Consider the following 21,684-nt stretch of genomic DNA (forward strand, 5'->3'; position numbering starts at 1 on the left):
ATCTTGGGGGTTTTAAGTCTGAGAAGCAGCAGACCTGGGCCTTCATCAGAGCTGGGTGGGTGCTACCATTTTTCCCATGTGCTCTGTCCAAACCAGAAAGCAAGCCAAGCTGCTCTTAGAGACAATGCCTCATCAGCCCTCTGAGGTGCCCCAGCTGAACACTTCGGATCAGGAAGTCCCAATGTGTCAGTTTCCAGGGCTCTCGCAGCCTGGCAGCCTCGGTGCAATTAAGAGCCATTTTCAGTTATACTGAGAGGAGCAAGCCCAACCAGAGGAAGGGGCGGGGCGGGTGGCTGAGAGCAGGGGGGGGTGAAGAAGCCCACAAATGCCGCTCTTTCATTACCATATGAATTCTGTCCCAGAGGAAGCCAGCTCTGCAGAAAGGGCCTGATTTATCAGAAGACCACTGACCGAGCTCCAGAGAAAGAGCCTGATTCATCAGGAGACTCTCACAGCCTTGCAAAGATAAATATCCACTCACTGTTTTTCAAGCTTTCTGCCTCAGTTCCTTCAGGCAGGATTCCTCAAAGTTTGTTCCAGCTCCTCCTAAACTAACTTTCATATTCTCTCTCTCTCTCTCTCTTTCTCTCTCTCTCTCTCTCCCCCACACTTTCCCCTTCCCCTTTCTCCAGCACACCCACAGTAAAACAAAGCCAACCCATTTAGAAAGATGCTGGGAAACAGCCACCAGAGTGTGCTGCAAAATAAAAGCGAGATAATTTTAGTTTGTATGAAGTGTATGTATAATGAAGTAATAATACATGCATAGGATCTAAAATTCATTTTAAACAGAAGACCAGGGAATTAAAAGCTTCCGTCCTCCTCTCTTAACTCCCCAGCAGTCACCCTGGCTCACAAGTTCATAGGTAGCCATCCAGAAATTTTATTATGCTTTTAGATAGATGGGCTATCTTTTACACAAATGGGATAGTGCTATACATACCCACTTAGGAAGAGATCATAACTGTCTTTCCAAGTCAGTACCTATAAATCCTACCTCATTATTTTTTAAGCTGTATAGCATCCACTAGTATAGCTTTTTATGATATATTTAACCAGTGCTTTCATCGAATATTTCTCTTTCCAGATTTTTAATTTTCCAAGCGATACTACAAATAGCACATATCTTAGTTTTAACCATGTGAAACCATCCACAGGATGAAATGCCAGCCGCAAAACTGTTGGGTGAGTTGGTTTTCTTTCGATTCCATATTTAGACTACACCTTACAAAGAATTTCAAGCTGGTGAAAGGAGCCAAAGTGACTGATGGGGAAGCAAAAGAGCTATTTTGATCACAAGGGATACCATTCTGGGGCAACCACTTCCCGTGGGTTCACTTGTGTTGCAGCCAAGAGCAAAACGTAGCTCTTGACTGAATGCTGGCACAGTCCCTTCAGACAGAGATTCCTCAAAACTCAATAGCCTCATCAGCTTCTGTGCCCTCAGTCCACCTATATCTATATATATAAAAGCTTAAGTGACCATCGCAACTGAACGGACGACTCAACAGGCTGCGTGAGGTGACTAGGCAGGCAGGGGGATCAGTGAGGTGCGACCAAACGACTGAACAGCAGGCTGTGTGGGGTGACCAGGCCTGTAGGGGGGTCAGTGAGGGGCAACCAAATGACCGAGCAGCAGGCTGTGTGGGGTGACCAGGCCTGTAGGGGGGTCAGTGAGGGGCAACCAAATGACCGAGCAGCAGGCTGCGTGGGGCAGCCAGGCCGGCGGGGGGGGAGGGGCAGTTGGGGGTGACCAGGCCGGCAGGGGGGTCAATGAGAGGTGACCAGGCCAGCGGGGGGGACAGTTGGGGGTGACCAGGCTGGTGGGGGGGGGCAGTAAGGGGTGACCAGGCTGGGTGGGGGGAGCAGTTAGGGGCGACCAGGCTGGCAGGGGTGGGGCAATTGGGGGCGACTAGGCCAGCAGGGGGTGCAGTTGGGGGTGACCAGGCCAGCAGAGGGGGGGCAGTTAGGGGTGATCAGACAGGCAGGCGGTGAGCAGTTAGGAGCCAGTGGTCCCGAATTGTGAGAGGGATGTCCCAGATTGGAGAGGGTGCAGGCTGGGCTGAGGGGACACCCCCCCCACCCCCCGGTGCAGAAATTTCGTGCACTGGGCCTCTAGTATATTAAATAACAGATCAGAAAAATGAGTGTGCCTTCAGTTGGAAAAGTTTGGCTCTCTATGGGCACAGATATGACATTGTTATTTGATTGGGAAAATAATGTCAAGAGGTCTTGTGGGAGAAAATGGGTAGTAGGACTTCCTGAGTCTTGGCAGTAAATTAAGCTCTATTTGCAAAAATCTGTGTGTTCCACTCAGACTGTGATGTTTAGAGATTCCTACCTTCCCTTCCTATTTGGCTGGCTCTGGTTGAGTATCTGCCCAGCCTCTCATAAAGTTGAGTCTTTATTTGAAATACCTTCCTTGATCTCAGCCCCAGATTCACCCAATATTACATTACTCTGAATTTCCCCTGCTTCCACATGCTGCCTGCCTCCCACACCCCTCCTTGTGTCCAGTGCCTGGGGGTGATGTTCAGAAATCTCTATCTACCACCATCAAGGGTCAAGGTGTCCCAACCAAACACAGGGATAGCTTTATACTGGAGATGAAAGCACCAGATATCACATCTGGAAGACAATGGTGGTTAGCATAGTATATGAAAAGTACTTCAAGAAGCACCTGGTATGCAATGAGTGTTCCATAAGTGTCAGTTGTCACTGTTCTTGTCTGATTCCTTTCACCAAGCCACTGTCCACTATAATCACTGGCTTCCCTTATAGAATTTACTATAGGGGAGAGACCACACTGACCTGTCAGGCTCATGGCCCACCAGATGGTTCCATGCATTTGAGCTTATATGGCAGTCTCTTGTGAATTTGGTGTTAGTAAAATCTTCTGTGATGTTTAATTTTGTGTGTCAACTTGGTTGGGCCACAGCGCCCAGATAATTGGTCAAACATTATTATAAATATTTCTGTGAAAGTGCTTGTCAATGAGATGAATATTTAAATTGGTACACTGCATGTAAAGCAGATAACCCTGTATAATGTGGCTGAACCTGACCCAATCACTTGAAGGCTTTAATGGATCAAAGACTGATCTCCTCTGAGCAGGAAGTAATTCTGCCAGCTGTCTGCCTTTGGACTTGAACTGCAACTCATCCCTGACTCTCCTGCCTGCTGGCTTCCTCCATCAGATTTCAGATTCACCAAGCTTCCACAATTGTATGAGCCAATTCCTGAAAAAAAATATCTCTCCATAGATAATTGAAAGGCTGGTAGACAGATGATGGGTAGATAGATTATAGATAGATAAATGATAGATAGATAGATAGATAGATAGATAGATAGATAGATCCTATTGGTTTTCTTTCTCTGAGAATCCTAATGTACGCCCCCCTAAGTTCAAACAGCTTTAGGTTCCCTGAGAAAATCAAGTTCAGAGACCAACATAGCTGCTCATGAGATCTTGTGCAGAAGTGATATCACTCGTGGTATTTGCAAGCCTGTGAGCTTTGCATGAACAACCAACCAGCCTCCCTCAGGGACATACCCATCATGTTGACCTAAGGATAAGTTGTGAAACTAGAAGTGTGGATCCTTACTATGATGAAAGTGGAAATTCTAACTTAATGGCAATATCAACCACTGACTTCTCATACTGAATTGAGAAGTGGGATATTTAAAAAGAACAGAAAAGAATTTTCTATATCCTTTACATGAAATTAACATCAAGACTAAAAAATATTAGTCTTTTGGGTATATAAAGAACTGAAAACACACTAATTCCAAATCAAATCTGCTTCATTTAACATATGACATCAACTACTCATAAAACAAACCTATTAATACATGTATCAGGCATATTTGAGCTTTTGTTATAACAAATCATCAACTACGTAAGAAAATATTTGACAAATGTATTTGAATAGCCTAGATACCTTTGTAGAAACAATTACACATTGGAGTTTTCTTACAGAGAAATCTCTAAGTTGGACAGTGTCTTACATCTTTTCTATAAAGTTCTATGACTATACGCTTATTTTACTACCTGGTTGCTCTTATTCACATTTACAATAAAGAACAAAGAAAATAATTCAGCTATATCTGTCCTCAATCCTTAGAACCTTGTAGCTTTCTATCTCCATTCCATCGTCAAAGGCATTGAAACCGAGTCAGAAGCTCATTTCTGCTTGAACACTATAAAGAAAAGTCGCTTCACCTCTTTGTGTGTGTCTTTCTCTTTAACACATAGTCCATCTACATCAAAAGACTACCGTGAGAAGCCAGGTAGTGCATATGGAAGGCACCATGACTGCACGATACACAGACATCTCTGGTGGTCTCATTTGTTCTAGGAAAAAACCAAAGCCAACGCTGAAATAGGTGACTGGAGGCTTAACTTGATATTAATCCCTGGTTTTTCAAATTTATAAGTAGTCAACTGTAATTTTTAAAAAGTTTGAGGCATCTTTATGGTTTCAGTTTCTTCTGAGGCCCAATTGGTTTATTCAAGTTGTAAAAAAAACTAATGAAAAGATACAATTCCTGTCACGTGCTTGCCAATAAATACATGTCCTTCCTTCTGGAGATTTCCACCATCATGAGCACAAAAACTCCGGAAGCTCAGAGGTGCAGCAGTCTGTTGTGTAACAGTGACGTTCTGGATACGAAGGAAGTTGGCCAGTTTCCTGACCTTTTCCTACAGACAATGCATTTTCCTGGAGGTACCCAACTTGTCCATTTCCTCTTCCACTGATGTACCCATTAGTACTCTCAAGATACATAGTGTATTGGCTTTCATGCATCTTTCTGGGGCCCAGGGAAAGGAGGACAGGTTCTAAAGAACTGTAAAAGAAAGAGGCCTGGCCATTACACTCTAGTATATGGACACCCAGAAGAACAAAAGAGAACTTGGTTCCCCCGGGTTTTCTGTTTTCTCCATTTCCCTTCCACAACCACGTCTCTCAGAGGAAGGCTCTGCCAGACCAGACATCAGCCTATTCCAGGTTTACCTACATCCCTAATGTGGGTGTTCAGTGGTGGTGAATGGCCCACAGTTTCAACTGTATCTACTCTATGTTGATGTGAAAACTGGTCAATTTGGAGCCATCAGCTGTTTTATTGACTTACCAATTTGGAGGTCAAGAAAGGTGATCTTAATAACAAGTGTTGGTGAGGATGTGGAAAAATTATAACCTGTGCATTATTGGTGAGAATGTAAAATGATGCAGCCACTGTGGAAAACAGTATGGTGGTTCCTCAAAAAATTAAACACAGTATTACCATATAATCAAGCAATTCCACTTCTGGGTGTATACCCAAAAAAGTTGAAAGCAGGAACTCAAATATTTGTACACCCATGTTCATAGCAACATTACTCACATTCGCCGAAAGTGGGAAGAAACCCAAGTCCATCGATGGATGAATGAATAAATGATATGTTGTTTATATATACACAATGGAATATTATTCAGCTTTAAAAAGGAAGGAAATTCTGACACATGCTACAACATAGATGAACCTTGAGGACACTATGCTAAGTGAAGTGAGCCAGTCACACAAGAGATAAAACTGTACGTACCTAAAGTAGTCAAATTCATAAAAAGAGTAGAAATGGTGGTTACCAGGGGCTAGGGGCAAGTGGTACTGGGAAGTTATTATTTATTGGGTAAGGAGTTTTAGTTTGGGAAAATGAAAAAGTCCCAGAGATGAATGGTGGGCACAGCCCTGCCAACAATGTGAATGTACTTAATGCCATTGAATTGACATTTACTAATGGTTAAAATGGTAAATTTTACAACTGAAGAGAGGGGAGGGGGCAGGAGAAGGTGATTGGATAACCCAATTTGTCGAGGGCAGTTCCAATTTATATCTTTGTCCTAGCACACTTGATATTTATTAGCACCCCTTTTCTTAGTTAAGACCTGTGACTGTGTCCCAAACTGAACAATAAATAGTGTGATCACCCTAAGATTAAATAACTATGCAATGTCATTTAGCTAGAACATGGCAGAGGTATGACTCCCATCCCCAAATCTGTCTAATGCCAAAATTCATGTTTTTACCCCCTCACATCATTGAATATCTAATGACTTCCCCCTTGTTTCTATATCAAGTTTTCCAATATTCATTGTCTCAACTCTGCTTACATAGAGCTCTGACAGATTACCCACCTATGAAGAAACATTGATTATTTGAGGAATCAGGAGGGACTGATTATTTTAATATCAATATTCAGAAATATAACATACTTAAGGGTTGGGGTGGGCAAAGGGTAGAAACAAACATCACAGACAAACAGAATGTCTTCCCATGTGGTACAATGGACTTTTGTACTCCAAGTAGTGCCTGGGGTGTTTAAAATTCTTAAAGCAATGGCATCTGAAGCACCTTGCATGCGTGCCCAACACCGGCTGACACTAAATAAGCACCAAAGCCGCTCTGTGATTTGGTTCGCACAGGGTGAGCAGTGGTCAAGACACAGACCAAAGTGTCCATTTGACACAGAAAGTCAACATCCATTTAGCAACTTTCTTTTTTAGCAAAGGATTCCACTGAGGCTTTTTCTAAGCTCATTAGAGAGACTAGGGCAGTGTTTCCAGCCATAAAGTCTAAGTTATACAGACTAAGTTAGGATCCCGATCCTCCCATTCATTTCATCCAACACCATGTAGACAACTGGAAGCCTCACTCTTATGTGTCCAAATGCCTCATTCATAGGCTTTCTGTGAGGATTCAGTATCTGTCTGGACAGCATGCAGGACACTGCCTAGCACACAGCACGATCCTCAATGAATATTGTTACCTACAAAACAGGTTAAGGTCACTTGATTCTCAGATCCTACTAAGTGTTTTTATTCTCTTCCCTCTAACCAAAACTGTCACTAGCAGAATAAAATAAAGAATGGTTGCATTCAACAATCCAGGTCATCTGGACCCTAGAGGCAAAGGCCTTGGGAGGGACCCAGAATTATCTAGAGAATCACTTCACTTTTCCACTGTTATTTTGCTTCTTCGTGCTTGGTATAAAACCTGCAGTCCTGCCCCTGCAGTGGCCAATGCCCACACACTTGTAGAGAAATCCGATGGCCCTAGCAAAGCAGGACTTGTCCAGCATGTGGAGAGCAAAGACAGCAATGTAGAGTTTAACTGGATTATCACATCCCCATGTGCTTGTTATGTGGCTGGTACATCACTTCTACCCTCTCCCACTTCCTCACATCCTCTCACCAAACATCCCAGTTAACTGTTTTGTCCCTTCTTTCAATACTAGGGATGTGACAGGCTACGTGTATAATCCAGACACTGCAAACAACCCCAGAAAGGTTTGCTGCTACTTTAAACACTTTGTAGGAACTGTTTACAATGCCTGGCAACACTCCAGCCAGCAGGGAGGCCTGACACACAGAAGTAAACTGTACATTGTAAACCAGGAATGTTCTATGTTTTTGCCTCTATCGTCTTAAAAAATAACAGCATGTGGCTGTTCCCCAGGGTTCAGCACAGTGTAGTTCTCACAGGTCACTCCAGCCCCAAAGCATCTGGTGCTCCTGCAGACCTTCATTGCTCAGTGACAGGGAGACAGACCCTCGTCATGGAACTGCATACACTCCTGAGCATGTAATGATTTAATCATCTTAAAAATAGACATGGAACTTCTATCACTGATAATGCCAAATAGACATCACCTATTTTGAACCAAACGGTGCTTTGGTTCAGTATTTATGAGAATAATTTGATTCTTAGCATTTATTTTCTTAATCAGAAATGTAAAAGTCTTTTTTAGCAGAGTAAAAATGTTGACGCCACACACAAAGTCCTAAAAGAACCATTATGGAACCATCAGAGGAGACACCAATGAACACAGGTCAGAGACCAAACACTAAACAAAGTGAAGAAGGGATGGAAAGGAGAAAGATGAAACATCTCAGAGCTAATAACACAGAAGCCTGGAGCAGGAGTCTAACCAGCGGCAATCAGCATGGAAAACCATAACTTTGGGAAGGGGACACTTCCTGAAACAAGGTCAGGATCCTCAAACCAAACTCAGCTCTCACTCCCCTGGGGTGAGAATGCCTTTCCCGTCACGGGCATCAGCAAGTCACAGAAACGGGCTTTGGACACACTTTGCTCATGCGTGGCAAAATGGACCCTGAATCTCAAACGCTATCTGTTCGTCTCGTACAATTTCATTCATGGTGCTCATTCTATATTATGTCTCTGCATTCACAAGCCTAGATTCAAATCCTAACTCCACACTTTCAGCTGTGTGGCCTTGGACAAGTCCCTTCAAAGAGAAATAACGGTGCCTACCTCACTGGGTTATGAAAAGGACACAGTTAATATATGTAAAGTGGCTGAACAGTGCCTGGCACCGTTTTCACTATTATTAATATCCTGGAGGACAAGATCTTTCCATTTGGTTAAATTATTTACACAAATAAATAAGGTGCGTTGACATTTCACTAACCATTAAGCTCCCTAGAACAGAGTGTGTTAGGTGAAGTACAACTGGCTTAATGAAAATGAACATAAGAAGAATGATTTAGTGCCATGACTTGGAGGTTGTTTACTATTGCTCAGTCAAATTAAAGTATTTTACATCATTCAAAGACAAGAGCAGTAATTTTTCCACTACTTGGAGGCCTGCAAATGCATTATTTCTTCTGCTGAAAATCCGTTTTCCATTAACTTTTGAAGGCTTGTGTAAATGAAAAGTGGATTCTATTAGATTAAAGTAATGTTCCTCTTTACATTTTCTGACACTGCAAGTTACTTTTGAGTTCACTCTCCCATGTGTCTTATGATTTTTTTTTTCAATTTAGGAAAACACTGCAAATTCAGCCTTATCTGTTTGTCACCCTTCCTCCTCCAGCTTCAGATTCAATAGGGGAAAATAAGTAGCACACACACTGTTTTGAAATTATTTTTCATTTCTTAGAGAAATCCAAATATGGATGTTCCTGGGTTCTTTTGTGCTATTGCCAGTTAAGGAAAAGCATAATGTTCAGTTTTCCTTAATACCTTGCTTGAGCTTCCAAACTGTATTGTGCAAAATATCTAGGGTTCCATGTTCCTAGGAAGAATTTATTTTTCTTTCAGAACTAAAATCCTCTGTTTTATTAAAATTTGTACCAATTTCATCCTGGGTGGGAAAGGATATCAGCAATAATAATAGATATGGAACTTATTCAAATTTGAACACCTCATGTAACTTGTAGTTAACACATGACAAGTATTTCTGGAGGGTGGACCCAGTCTGTACTCATGAGCCACATGGGCTGCCTAAGGAGCAGCTTCCCACTTCCACCTTCTAAATTAACGGTGAGTTCAGTTTTCAATCACACTGGACATAATATAAGCAGTGGTAATCCTTGTTATAAATGTTCCCTATTGATCAATATTTTGTTTAGCTAACTTTTTTTTCTTTAATATGAGCCTATCATTGTAAAATCTGGACATTTCATATGCAAATCTGTATTTTCAGCTTCTCCTAAAATCAAAAGTCCTGGCACTTCTAAGTCCACATTCTCGGCATGGCACACAGCTATCTGGAGTTCAGTAGCTGCTCCCCTTACACACAGTGTGAACTCACAATGCTATTCAGTTCTGCCCCCCTAAAGTGCTTTTCATAGGTTCCTCCAAGAAGGAAGCATTGTGACTTTTCCATTTTAAATGCACAAATTCTTTGGTCCAGAAAAAATGATGGAGGGTCATGCAAGTACACATGCATATCCACTGTGGCATTACTTCTAAAAGCAAAAACCATAAATCAACCTAACCATCCATAGGGACTGGTTAATTAAATGATGATAAATCCATCCAAGAGAATCCTAGAAGGCCCTCAAAAGCAATAAGGTAAATCTAAGCATCTTAAAATGAAAAAAATGTCCAAAATATATTGTTAGGTGGGGGAAAAGCATGGTTCATAAGAGTCTACAATGTATAATCCTATCTGTGGGCAAAATGAATAGAACTATTAATATATGCTTTTATATGCATTTCAAATTTGAAGAAGAAAATATAAGAACATTTTAAAACCATGTGTCTATCTATATATATAAAAGGCCACATATAAAGCTCTCACTGGTGCCAATTGCACGCGTGTGTTTCGATCTGTCATTGTCTATCATGAATTTGTTTGACACTTCTATTATGGAGAAAGGGCAAATAGCGATATTAAAATATTTTTTTCTAATTAATTTCTTTTCAATGTGCACAAACCTGTGCACCAGGACACTAGTGTTATATAATATTATAATACATATACATATATTTACAAATATATATATATATATATATTTATACCGTGTGTGTATATATACGTATACATATATATTGCATTTTAAAAAGAAACACCATGAACAGAGATATTTCAAATTATTTTATGTATAACTATCAACACTTCTTCATATTATTTATTTGATAGTCTGTCTTGGTTACAGAGTTTCTCTAGAGGTAGGTTTGACTTCATTTCTTAGGCAAGGAGAAGAAAAAGGCTTCTGGATGGCTCCTCACACAGGTCCAAGAATAACACAGAAATGCCACTAAGGGCCACTTTGGAGCTGTGTCTATTCAGAGTACTTTGTAGCTCACGTTGCCTCCTCTACCACCTTTTCAAAAGTGAAGACAAACGGGGTAGAGACACAGGAATTCCCCAGAGAGAGCTGCCAGGCTCAGCTCCACACACCCCTTCAAGCCCCTGCGCACAGGCCCTGGGGATGGGGCCCAGTTCCTCCCGCAGTTCCTCCCCAGCTGGGGTGTACCATATATGTAATATGGCCCTATCACTGTTACTGCTTAGGGCAGAGAGGGGGAAGAAGAAGAAAAGAGAAGGATTAGCTCTATTCTCACCAGCAGAAACCCCAACTGGGAAAGGACTGGCTCTTCCCATTAATGAAAGAGAAAACAAGGTCATGCATTCCCATCCATGCAAGCCTTATCACAAAAATCATCTCAAATTTGGCAGATATGCTATTGTTTGATCAACTTAAGGAGATCTAAATAGAAAAATAATAGAACTGCTTTTCAGGCCCCACTAATGGAATTGGTGATAATGTAAAGTACCCTCTAACCTTCAGTGTGACTCTTCTGACTGTGGCTTGCTGAACACCTGGAAAGGTGCGAGATGGACTATCTCTACTATTTACCTTCGGGCCCTTCTTGCCTTGCTGTTTCTGTACTATTGTAATTTGTCTCATTAAGGTCGTAATGAGATATCAGTCTTATCGGCTTACCAAGCGGGCCTACCAAGGCCAACTATAGTTAGCAACTATATTCTGTTAAAATGCCTTCAGGTCAAATTTTTCATCCTTCATTCTTTAATTTCAAGCTGGTTTTCTCAGTCATTGCTGTTTTTACTGGACACTGTCATCTGTATATAACAAGATCTCAAAAAGTGCTTACCTCTGAATCTTTGGCCTGCTGATTGCGAACGACTATCAAATTGTACAGGATTCTGTCATCGTCCGCCTCTGTGTGGGACACATCGTGCGGCATACTCCACAAATTCTTTTCATCATCCCTTGCCAGAGTTGCTCCAAATGAAGAATATGGGTTGTTATTACTGTGGTATTAAAAAAAAAAGGGTGTATGAGGGCTTTATAATATATATAACATATATATCATAGGTATGCAATGTAATATAAATAAAATAAACAGTATATCCTATGTAGTAAAAGCCTAATATGCTAAGTGTCTAGTCGTCTGGTCATCTGTTCAACCAATCAAAGCGTAATATGCTAATGATATGCTAAGGCCACTCAACCACTCGCTATGACAAGCACTGACCACCAGGGGGCAGACAGTCGACTGGTTGACCAATCGCTACGATGTGCACTGACCACCAGGGGGTAGACGATCCAACTGGTAGGTTAGCTTGCTGCTGGGGTCTGGCAGATCAGGGACTGAGCAAGATGGGCTGGGCACACCCTGGAGCCCTCCCGAAGTTCCTCCCCAGCTGGCCAACCTCCCGCGTCCCTCCCCGGCCCTGATCATGCAGTGCTGGGGTCCCTCAGCCTGGCCTGCACCCTCTCACAATCCAGGACCCCCTGGGAGGATGCTGGAGAGCTCGTTTCAGCCTGATCCTGCTCAACACAAGAGCTGCCCCCTGGTAGTCAGTGTGCTCCCACAGGGGGAGCGCTGCTCAGCCAGAAGCCAGGCTCACAGCTGGCGAGCACAGCAGTGGTGGTAGGAGCCTCTCCCGCCTCTGTGGCAGTGTTAAAGTTGTCTGACCAACAGCTTGGGACCTCCCACGAGGGTTCCTGGACTGTGAGAGGGTGCAGGCCAGGCTGAGGGGTCCCCTCCTGAGTGCACAAATTTCGTGCACCAGGCCTCTAGTATTATATAATATGTAATGTAATATATAAATATATATTCCTAACAAAGAGATATAAATTGTCTCTAACAATTAAGCATAACACAATAAAAAAGCCACTTTAAAAACAGCAGAGAAGAGATGTGATCAGATACCTGGACAGAGGTAATTTTACTGCTAAACATGAAATTTAGCACTGAGTACCCCAGCAGCTAAAACAAAAAAAGGAAATTCAGTGGGCACTAGAACTCATGTAATTGAAAAGAGAAAACAATTATCATAAAGAGATGAATTTTTTACTGGCTCTGAATTCAAGGAAGCACAGTAAATTTAAAGTACAATAGTATGAAATATCTATCAATTTCCTTACAACAAGAAAATTAAATAATAAACATACATATCCAAGTAGTTTCAATAAACAATGCGGGATGTTGAGTAGGAATTCAGTAGCCCCATTTTTTTATGTTGGTCTTATGATTTACCCTTTAAAAGGCAGTATCCATGCTTGGGCTTAGAGAGATGAGTGGCAGAGCCTCATACCTAGGACATGTTTGTACATAGACCCAGTTAACTTCTGTAGGACCAGACAGGTGGAGTCATCCTGGGGTTATTCCCTTTATCTAATGGTATGTATGAAGCACTAACTCCATGTTAATGACAGGGCTCAATAAAATCATGAGCAACATAGACATGGTCCTTGTCCTTGGACCTCACTAGAGTCTAGGTAGGGAAACACATTAATGAATGATCGTGTGACTGCATAATTAAAAACTATCACAGGAGAAGTTTAGGGAGTCTTGAGAGCTAATTGGGATAGGCATTGGGATAAAGGGATGCTTGAGCTTTACATTGAAAGAACAGAGTTCCAGCCATGTTCAAAGACCCTGGGGTGAGAGGAAGCAGGGTGTATGCATGACTTAGAAGAAAGGGGACATTGACCAGACAGTAAAAGAGAAGCTCGGGGAGTAGCTGTGGCCAGAACCACACGGCTTTGTAGACCATTTTCTTTTCTTACGTTATTTAGAAACTAGAGGCCCGATGCACAAAATTCGTGCAAGGGGGTCGGCCCCTGCTCCCCACGGCAGCTATGGGCCTCTGCCTCAGCTCCCACCCTCCACAGCTTCATCCAGAAGGACATCCAGTCTAATTAGCATATTATGCTTTTATTATTATAGATATAGATGTTGTCTTTATTCCTAAAAGCAAGGTAAGATGTGGAAGGGTTTAAAAAGGACTGTGATGTGACATGAACAGTATTACAACTTTAAAGATCTTTCTGGCTAAAGTGTGAAGAGGAGAATGCTTGAGAGGGGTCAGTGGATCTGGGGATTCATTAAAATGCAACTGAGGTAACTCAGGTAAGACATGAAAGGTATCAGGATTAGCAGGATGGTGTGGAGCTGAAGAAAAGTTCACTCTTCAGAAATACTCAGCAGTGAGACGCTCTCTGGTTTTTCACCTGGGTGAGGGATGCCATTCTCTGAGACAGCTAGATCAAGGGGTGCAAGCACACCTGCCAGTGTGACCTGAGGGAATGGCAAATAAGGACAGGCAGAAGACGCCCAGATAAGCAGATGGCATCTGGGAAGGAGGGACATGAACAACTGACCGGTGGGCTAAAGATAAATGTGAAGATTTAAACAAACTTGAGATACTCAGTAGTTGGTACTAAGGAAATCTGGCAACAGGAAGCAAAGTCTCAATCTCCGAATTGGGGTTCAACAGCAGGAACCCTCCCACAGCCTGGCTCTTCTTAAGAATGATGAGCCAATGACAGGTTGAGGCAACTGATGCCTTGGTGTCCTGCCCATTCGAGCTTTAAGGAGCATATCAAATCCATTCACTCGCTCAGTTGTGTTTATTTAACAAACATGGAAATGGGTGCCTGGAGTAGACTGGGTGCTGGGCTGGGGGCTTTGGGGACTTGAAAATATATAGGACATTGTCCCTGCCCTTAATGTGACTATACGGCAATGAGATAAGTGGATTTTTTAAAACTATGAACAGAATGTTGTAGTAGCAGAAAAGGAATGACAAATTGTGTGTTCATATGAGAAGGAAGTGCCAGAAAGATTTCATGGAGGTGACAACATCTAACACAGACCTGAGGAATACATAGCTTTTCACCAGAAAGAGCAGCAAGGGGAAAGGTATTCCGCGCAGAGGGAACAGCACAGCCGCAGGTATGGAGGCTGACTTCCCGCAGAGTTGGGCAATTCCAAGTGCTCCTGCAGAGCTATACCACATGGAGGGAGGGACATGCAGGGACATGAAGAAGAAAAGGTGATGTGGGTCAGACTGAGGAGAGTGCTGGAGTCCGGGCTTTAGTCTATAAACTATGACAAGTTAACAAGGAGATTTTGAACCTTGCCAGGTCTGGGTTGAGAGAATAACTCTGCATGAAGAAGGAACAAAGAGATGGCTCAGGAGGCTGTCATAAGAGGGCAGGGGCGATTTTCATGCCATGCTCTTTGAGGACCTAGTGTCAGGGCCTGGGGGGTGTGGGGGGAAGTGGTGCAGAAGATGGGCGAGGCCCCCCAGGCAGAGAGAGAACTCCACAAACCACCACAACCAGAACAGCTGCTCTGTTTAAAATCTTATTGGGTAGAGATATGTTTTCTTTGGGGCACAGAAAAGGTGGAGTTCTATTGCTAAATATACACATAGGTAATGCCAAACATTTTGAAATACTGGTTGGGGTGAGAGTGAATGAGGTGTGGGCTAGGGAAATAGTGGTGGGAATAGAAACTGAGAAGGTGGATTCCAGCAGCATCTAAGGGGGAAGTGGCAGCCCTGTGACTGGTGACGGCAGCACAGAGGTGGGAGGAGAGGAGCCTAAGCTGACCTGTGGGCCAGAGGGGCATTCAGAGAGAGGGCGGGGGGCTTGAGAGCAAGGGCAGGGCTGGAGATCTGGACTTGGAGGAATGCACATACATTCCCATCACCACGGAAGCCGGGGATCAGAGGGGGAGTGAGGAAAGACCTCAGGGGAACAGCTAGCCCTAAGGAGCAGGGGTGGGAGGGAGCTGGAGAGAGCAGGTGAGAGCCAAGGAAGAGAGGACACTGGGAAAACGAGTAATAGACACCGGAGAGGGTGGATAGCATGAAAGGCGTGGACTCCGATTTCTTTCTGCCTGAACAGATTTCGCAGAGATGATAAAGCCCTGCGCTGCACAGGGCTTTCCTCCAGGGCTTCCACATTCCACCCCTCCCATTACCCAACCACCTGAGGTAAAAGGGAGGGGGACACTGTCCCTCTCTGCAGACTGGGACGAGTCTATGGAGTTGCTGGACTTCTCTGGGTCAGGCAGCCAGCTGACGCCCTCCCAGCACGAGTCCCTGATGGAGCGTCTCCAAGAAGCCACATGTCATAAGACTTGATATCCAAATGCTGTGCCGGGGATGCGCCCACAAACAGAGCGGCTCAGATAACAACTACACTGTCAAGTGCAAACCTGTACAAACAGGCAGATTCATCTGGGGCTTCTCCCAGGCATCCAGACCCCGCTCAGGAGCACAGCTTTCCCCAGGAGCTTGACCATGGCTGCTGATGCCATGGACCTCTCAGGCCACGAAACCCTAGTTCTTTCCTGAAAATGGTTTATATTTTTCCCTAAATCTGTTTCATTTGTATGTCTTGTCTTTTCAACAAGTCGGTAAGCTCCTCTAGGGCAGGGGGTGTTACCAGTATTTCCTTTACACCCACATCTCCCAGCAGGGTCAGGCACAGAGTAGGTGCTTTAAAAGTACTAGTGGAGTGGATCAAACGGAGCTGGGACCCCAATCTTTGTAAGAAAATCTCAGATCTAACACATTGTTGCCACTTTTTAAAGATTTTCCTAAAGCAGGAGGTTTAGGGATTGGCCAGTACTTGTCTGAATAATCAGTAATAACATTTAACCATGCCGGATCTAGCCACTTTTTGTTTAATGACCCACAATTTCTTTGTGTTTTGATAAGACTATGACAGCTGCTTCCCTGGCCAGCCCCTGCCCCTCTATTCCCACCACCCCCCCGCCCACACACACACACACTTTGTCTCTAATACACACACACACACACACACACACACACACACACACACACACGGGCATGACTCCAACAATGTAAAACACTAGCCACTCTTCCTTAATCTGCAAGCTCAGATGAAGCGCACACAAGGTCACCACGGGCCTGTTTACAAGTGCTCATGTCTCCAGACAGGTGCTGCTTCAAGTTCTCCCCACATCTAGCTCTGCCCTAATTAGGAGCAGTGCTCCCCTGGTATCCCAGGAGCCTTAGACTCTGCCTAGTCCCTGACACCCAGGCGACATATAAATAGGAAAGGCAACCATGGCCTTCTCTGCCTCTGGGTGAGCAAGGGCTCTATCCAGTGCTGGCTGCTGGGAACTCCAGCTCATCTCTGTACCGCAGCCCCTCCACAGGACTCCGCAGCCGCCCTCTACCTGGACCTCATTCCCTACACGTTCTCACTCCTCAGAGTTACAAGTCAGGTTTCTTTGGGGCACGGACAAGGTAGTTTCTACCACCAAATAAATCATTAAATTAATAATTCTATCAAAATCCTGGTCAAGACGGAAGTGAATGAGGATGTGTGCTCATTCCACAGGATCTGGGAGACTGGCCTGGCTCACCGGATCCTGGGTTCTGAGTGCTGGCACGCATGGCCTGCTCCTTATATCCTGCACACCACCCAGGCCAGGCAGCGGTCTTCTTCCCTTTAAAACTTTACACCCTCTGGTGGGGATAGCAGAACAAAGCAAAGCCTAAAACCCACCACTGGAGAGGCAGGTTGGGAACCTCCGGAGACTGACTCCTCGAGGACTCTGGGGCCTAGGTAAAGAGATTCCGTGCAAAGGTCCTGAGGTCTGGGCCCAGAAGTCCAGGGAGGACAGCAGGAGGAAGGGGTCACTTAATCAGGAGCTCCCCTTCCTTTCTCCCCCACCTCCCCACCCCCCATAATGATGACTAAAAGGTACTGAGGAAAGCTAGAGTGGCTGTTTTGCCCCTGGCCACCATCTGCTGCTGCTGAATATTTTATTAACCTCAGGCATTTGAGAGGTGGCTCTGACATTACAGTAGAAGCAGAAGCTGCTTTTACTCCCAAATGGGTAGGATGAGATAAGTCTCAGATTCCACCCTCAATCCCACCTGGGGCACATGACCAAATCGCTGGGGAGTCTTGTCTTTCAAAACGGTCTAGAGTTGAGGGAGACACCAGGCTTGGAAACACTGAACTCGCGGCCTGGGGGCTTCGGAACAACATGCTACAAGGCATGAAAGTGGCTTGCAAGGGTTTCCCATGAGTCCTCACCACCACACCACCAAGGGCAGTGAGGGAAAGACTTGAGAAAAACCCACAAAATGCCCTGCACAAAAGGCTGGCTGCTGACGTCAGTGGTCCCAGTGACTTGACTGCTGTCCCCCAGATGGCCCTGTGTCAGTGATCACTGGTTTAACACTGAAGAGATAAAATTTCTAGTTAACAGCAACCAACACACACACAAAGAAAACCTCAAAAGGCTGTTGGGTGCTACGCCATCACTACTTATGGCCCCTTGGTCTGATTCCCCAGGAGAAACTGGCCGGCCTACTGAGTGCCTGGCTTCCAGACCTTTCCCTTGCTCCCTCCATGGAAACCTCCTGGTGGAGGAGCAGGTGAGTCTAAGATTCTTATCTCTCTCCTTCTCTCTCTCCCTTCCTTCCAAGACAGATACTCGGCCCCCTTCAGTTACCTAGTTAATCCAATATTTAAACAGTATTTAACCCCAATTTTAAACATTGTTCCATAGGTCCTTGGAGCTTTCTCAGCATTTAACCCCCGGCTCATGACTTCCCTCAGCACCCGAGGTGTGACCTACCTCCAGTGCAGGAAGGAAGACACGGGCCCCTCCTTTCTGGCCCTGCTCCTTGATGGGCGCCTACCCCTCACGCCTTCCACTCCCGTGGCTGAAACAGAGCCCTGTGTGATGGTGTTTCATGCATCACTGTAAGTGCTTTAAAGGCTGGAAGATGGTCCTAACAAGACCCCAGTGATGTAGGCAGGGGAAGGAAGCATTATGTTGTATTTCTTCTGCTGGGGCTCAGGAAGATTAGATTCGGTCCTAGGTCCCTTCTCTGCTCACATTCACTCCCAGTCATGTCATCGTGGCTTTAAATACCATCTTCATGAGCAAGACTCCTAAATCTGACGTTGTATCCCCAGCTCGGATGGTTCTGTCAAATCTGAGTCTTATATCTACCTGCCTTCTTCCCATGTCCACGCAAATGTCTAACGGAGAGTTAAAGAGCCAAGCACCTGTTCTTCCCACCAAACCTCCCACCAGCAGTCTCCCCTCTCAGAGGATGGAAACTCCATCCTTCAGATTGCTCAGGCCAAACCCTTCAAGTCATCCTTGGCTCTCTCATCCCCGACACCTAATCTACCAGAAAATCCTATTGACAATACTTGTTAAAATGTCTACCCCTATCCCTACCACCTGAGTCAGTGTCAGTGTCTTGCATAAGAATTCCTGAATCTTTTTTTTTCCACTGATCTACCTCCTTCTACCATTGCCTCCACCAATTCTATTCTCAAGACCACCACAGTCAAAATGACCCTTTTAATATGTAAATCAGATTACAGCGACCCCGACCCAGGGCCCTCAACACCCTCTCCACCCCGCACTCAGGGGGCTCCCACCTGACTTCAGAGTATAAGTATAAGACCTTTGTGGTCTCTAAGGCATCTCAGCAGTTCCCTGCACTCACCAGTCACACCCATCTCAGGCCCTTACATGGCTGATTCATCCACCTGTAATGATTTCCCGCAGATATCCACATACCTCACTCCCTCCCCGCCTTCAAATCTTTGTTTACACACCTCCTCCTCCTCGGTGACACCTACCTGAAGCAACCTATTTATAATCACAAGCATGCTCCCCGCATCTGCTCTGTCTTCCTCCTTCCTACACACTTATGTATCTTCTGATTTACTTATTATGTTCACTGTTTGTTCACTCCCATCACCACAATAAAAGCCCGGTGAGGACAGGATCTGTATCTATTTTTCTCAGTGATGTATCCCCAGGGCTCAGAACAGGACCTTATACTTAGTGGATGCTGGATAAATATTTGCTGAATGAATGAACTGGTGTTTCCCCAGGTCACAGGGCTGTGAATGGTAGAAATGAGGCCAGAACCCCTGTCTCCAGACTCACAGACAAACTCTTCACATGTGACCTGATTACATTTATGAAGGCGGGGCTGGCTCTTACTCTTCGGGAGGAAGGGACAAGGAGCACCTATTTTATGTCAAGTGGTAAGCAGGGTTCTGAAGGAATACATGGGAATAAGGGACCAACCGAGGGGGGGCGGGTACTGTTTTAAAGAGGATGATCCTGGAAGAGCTTTCTGATGCAATGACTTTGAACAGAGACCTGAGTGAATAAAATGAGGGAGTTACCCATACAGGTAAAAGGAGGAAGAACATTCCAGGCAGGGAGGACAAGAAGTGCAAAGCCCTGAGACAGGCGTATGCTTGAGGACCCAGGAGGTGGCCAGGATGGCTGAAGGATGAACAATTTCACCTTATGTGCTAACTTTAAAATCTAAACTATGCGGAATAGCCCTGAACTGGAAACCACCCAAAAGTCTATCAACAGTAGAAAGAGTGAATAAAATGAAAGGTCCTACAAAGCCATGAGAACCACAAACTAAGCTACACATGGCAATTTGGATAGATCTCACCAAGAACACACACAGTTTGATCCCACTTATGTAAAGTTTAAAAGCAGGCAGAACTAAAGTACATAGTCAAGGTGTATAAATAGGTGGTAAAGCTATAAAGAAAAGCAAGAACCAGAGACATAGAAGCATAGAACAGACTGTGGATGGGTGATCAACCAAAAAACTTGCATATATACACATAACCCATGGACAAAGGGTGGTGAAGGTCTGGGGCAGGGTGGGCTACAAGGGGGTCAATGGAGAAAAAAGGGGACATATGTAATACTTTCAACAATAAAGATTTAATTTAAGAAAAAGAAAAGCAAGACAATGACTATCACAATGTTCTAGATATGATCAGGGATAGGGAATGTGGGGCTGGCAATGCTATCTCTTGCCCTGGAGTATTCACTTGATAGTTGTTTTTTATACTGTACATGTTTTTGTATGTCTTCAGTCTCTGATATTAAATGTACCAGCACAAATTTTTAAAAGTTAATGAAAAAAATAAGTGAGAAGCGATTCAGTAAACTCTTACCACATGTCAGGCAGTAAAGGGGTTTATTAGACACATACTGTCTCACCAATTATTTCCTGAAAAAGCACAAAGGAAGAGGGTGCACAGTATGTAACTGGCACAGAATAAATATTTATTAACCAGACCAAAAAGGACATCAGCCGCTGACAGAATAAACGATTTTACCCAGCTTTTACGCAGAATTTACTTTTTAAACAAAGTGCATTGATAAGATCACCTTAAGATACCTAGAGAATAAAAAGTTCCAGTAAACCTAGATCACATGACGTGTAAGAGAAAGAAATGTTATCTCCTCGGGAACTTCCACCGTTGCTAAGACTGACTAATGCAAGTCACGAAAGGGGGAAGGGATATTGTAGGTGGCCTGGGAAGAAGCCTTTAAAAGTCATCCTTTTATGGATTTGGAGTGGCTGGCATCTTGGTAAAGAAAGCACTGATCTTGAACTCACTGGACCTGAGGCCCCATTCTGGGAACAGCACCCATGACCCTCCCCTCTTTCTCCTCTGTCCTTCAGGAAGGTACAAGTACAAGCCTTGGAACGGGCCCTTCAGGGAGCCAAGAGCTCCTTCCTGCGGCAGGATCCCCTGCGCCTCTGCTGTTGCTTCCTGTGACTCACCACCAGCCCTGGGCTGCAGGCTTTGTGACCTGCAGCTTCTGCAGGGGCGAGGCTGACCTGAGGCAGCTCAGGGAACCCAGCCGCATCATACGGGGGAAAGAGTCAGCCATCTGGGCCCCGGCCTGAGCGATCTCACTGACACTAACACATGAGCTAACCTTTTCTCAAAGCCCTTCCAAGGGCAGAAGACAATTTGATCTGCTCTGAGGTCATGTGAGTCCACACTGTGAAATGAAAAACTCACCACATGTAGAAGATGACTCCTTCTAGGGGGTGGGGATTCTCTTTTAAACGTCTTAAACCCACCACCCTTCCCTCCCACTGGCGCCTGGCCTCACCAGCCTGACTACAGAAAAGCGGGGCCGGTGTTTCTCAACCCCAGTGGCACAACTTGTGTCATACTTTTGACACAATTTCTCACATGAGCAGCTAGTTACACACACTAGGAGGCTCTGGAATAGAATAGGATCGAATCCCAGCTCTGCCATCTGTGCATCCGAGAA

The 21,684-nt window shown here is 44.5% G+C and overlaps 1 protein-coding gene across 3 annotated transcripts in view; it reads right to left on the reverse strand.

Moving 5' to 3' along the window:
* The window catches only part of MREG (melanoregulin), a 52,034-nt gene that overhangs the window by 21,686 nt on the left and 8,664 nt on the right, over positions 1-21,684 (reverse strand). For 2 of the 3 annotated variants that reach the window (XM_070422082.1, XM_070422085.1), the window contains exon 2: positions 11,410-11,569. In XM_070422082.1, coding sequence (XP_070278183.1) covers positions 11,410-11,569 — 160 coding nt within the window. Of the gene's footprint in view, positions 1-11,409; positions 11,570-12,474; positions 12,487-21,684 lie in introns of those variants that run through there. The other variant, XM_070422084.1, reaches the window with a different exon arrangement.

This window comes from Myotis yumanensis, unplaced genomic scaffold (assembly GCF_028538775.1).
Source record: "Myotis yumanensis isolate MYYU_CA2020_CCGP unplaced genomic scaffold, mMyoYum1.0.hap1 SCAF_8, whole genome shotgun sequence".
Taxonomy (NCBI): Eukaryota; Metazoa; Chordata; class Mammalia; order Chiroptera; family Vespertilionidae; genus Myotis; species Myotis yumanensis.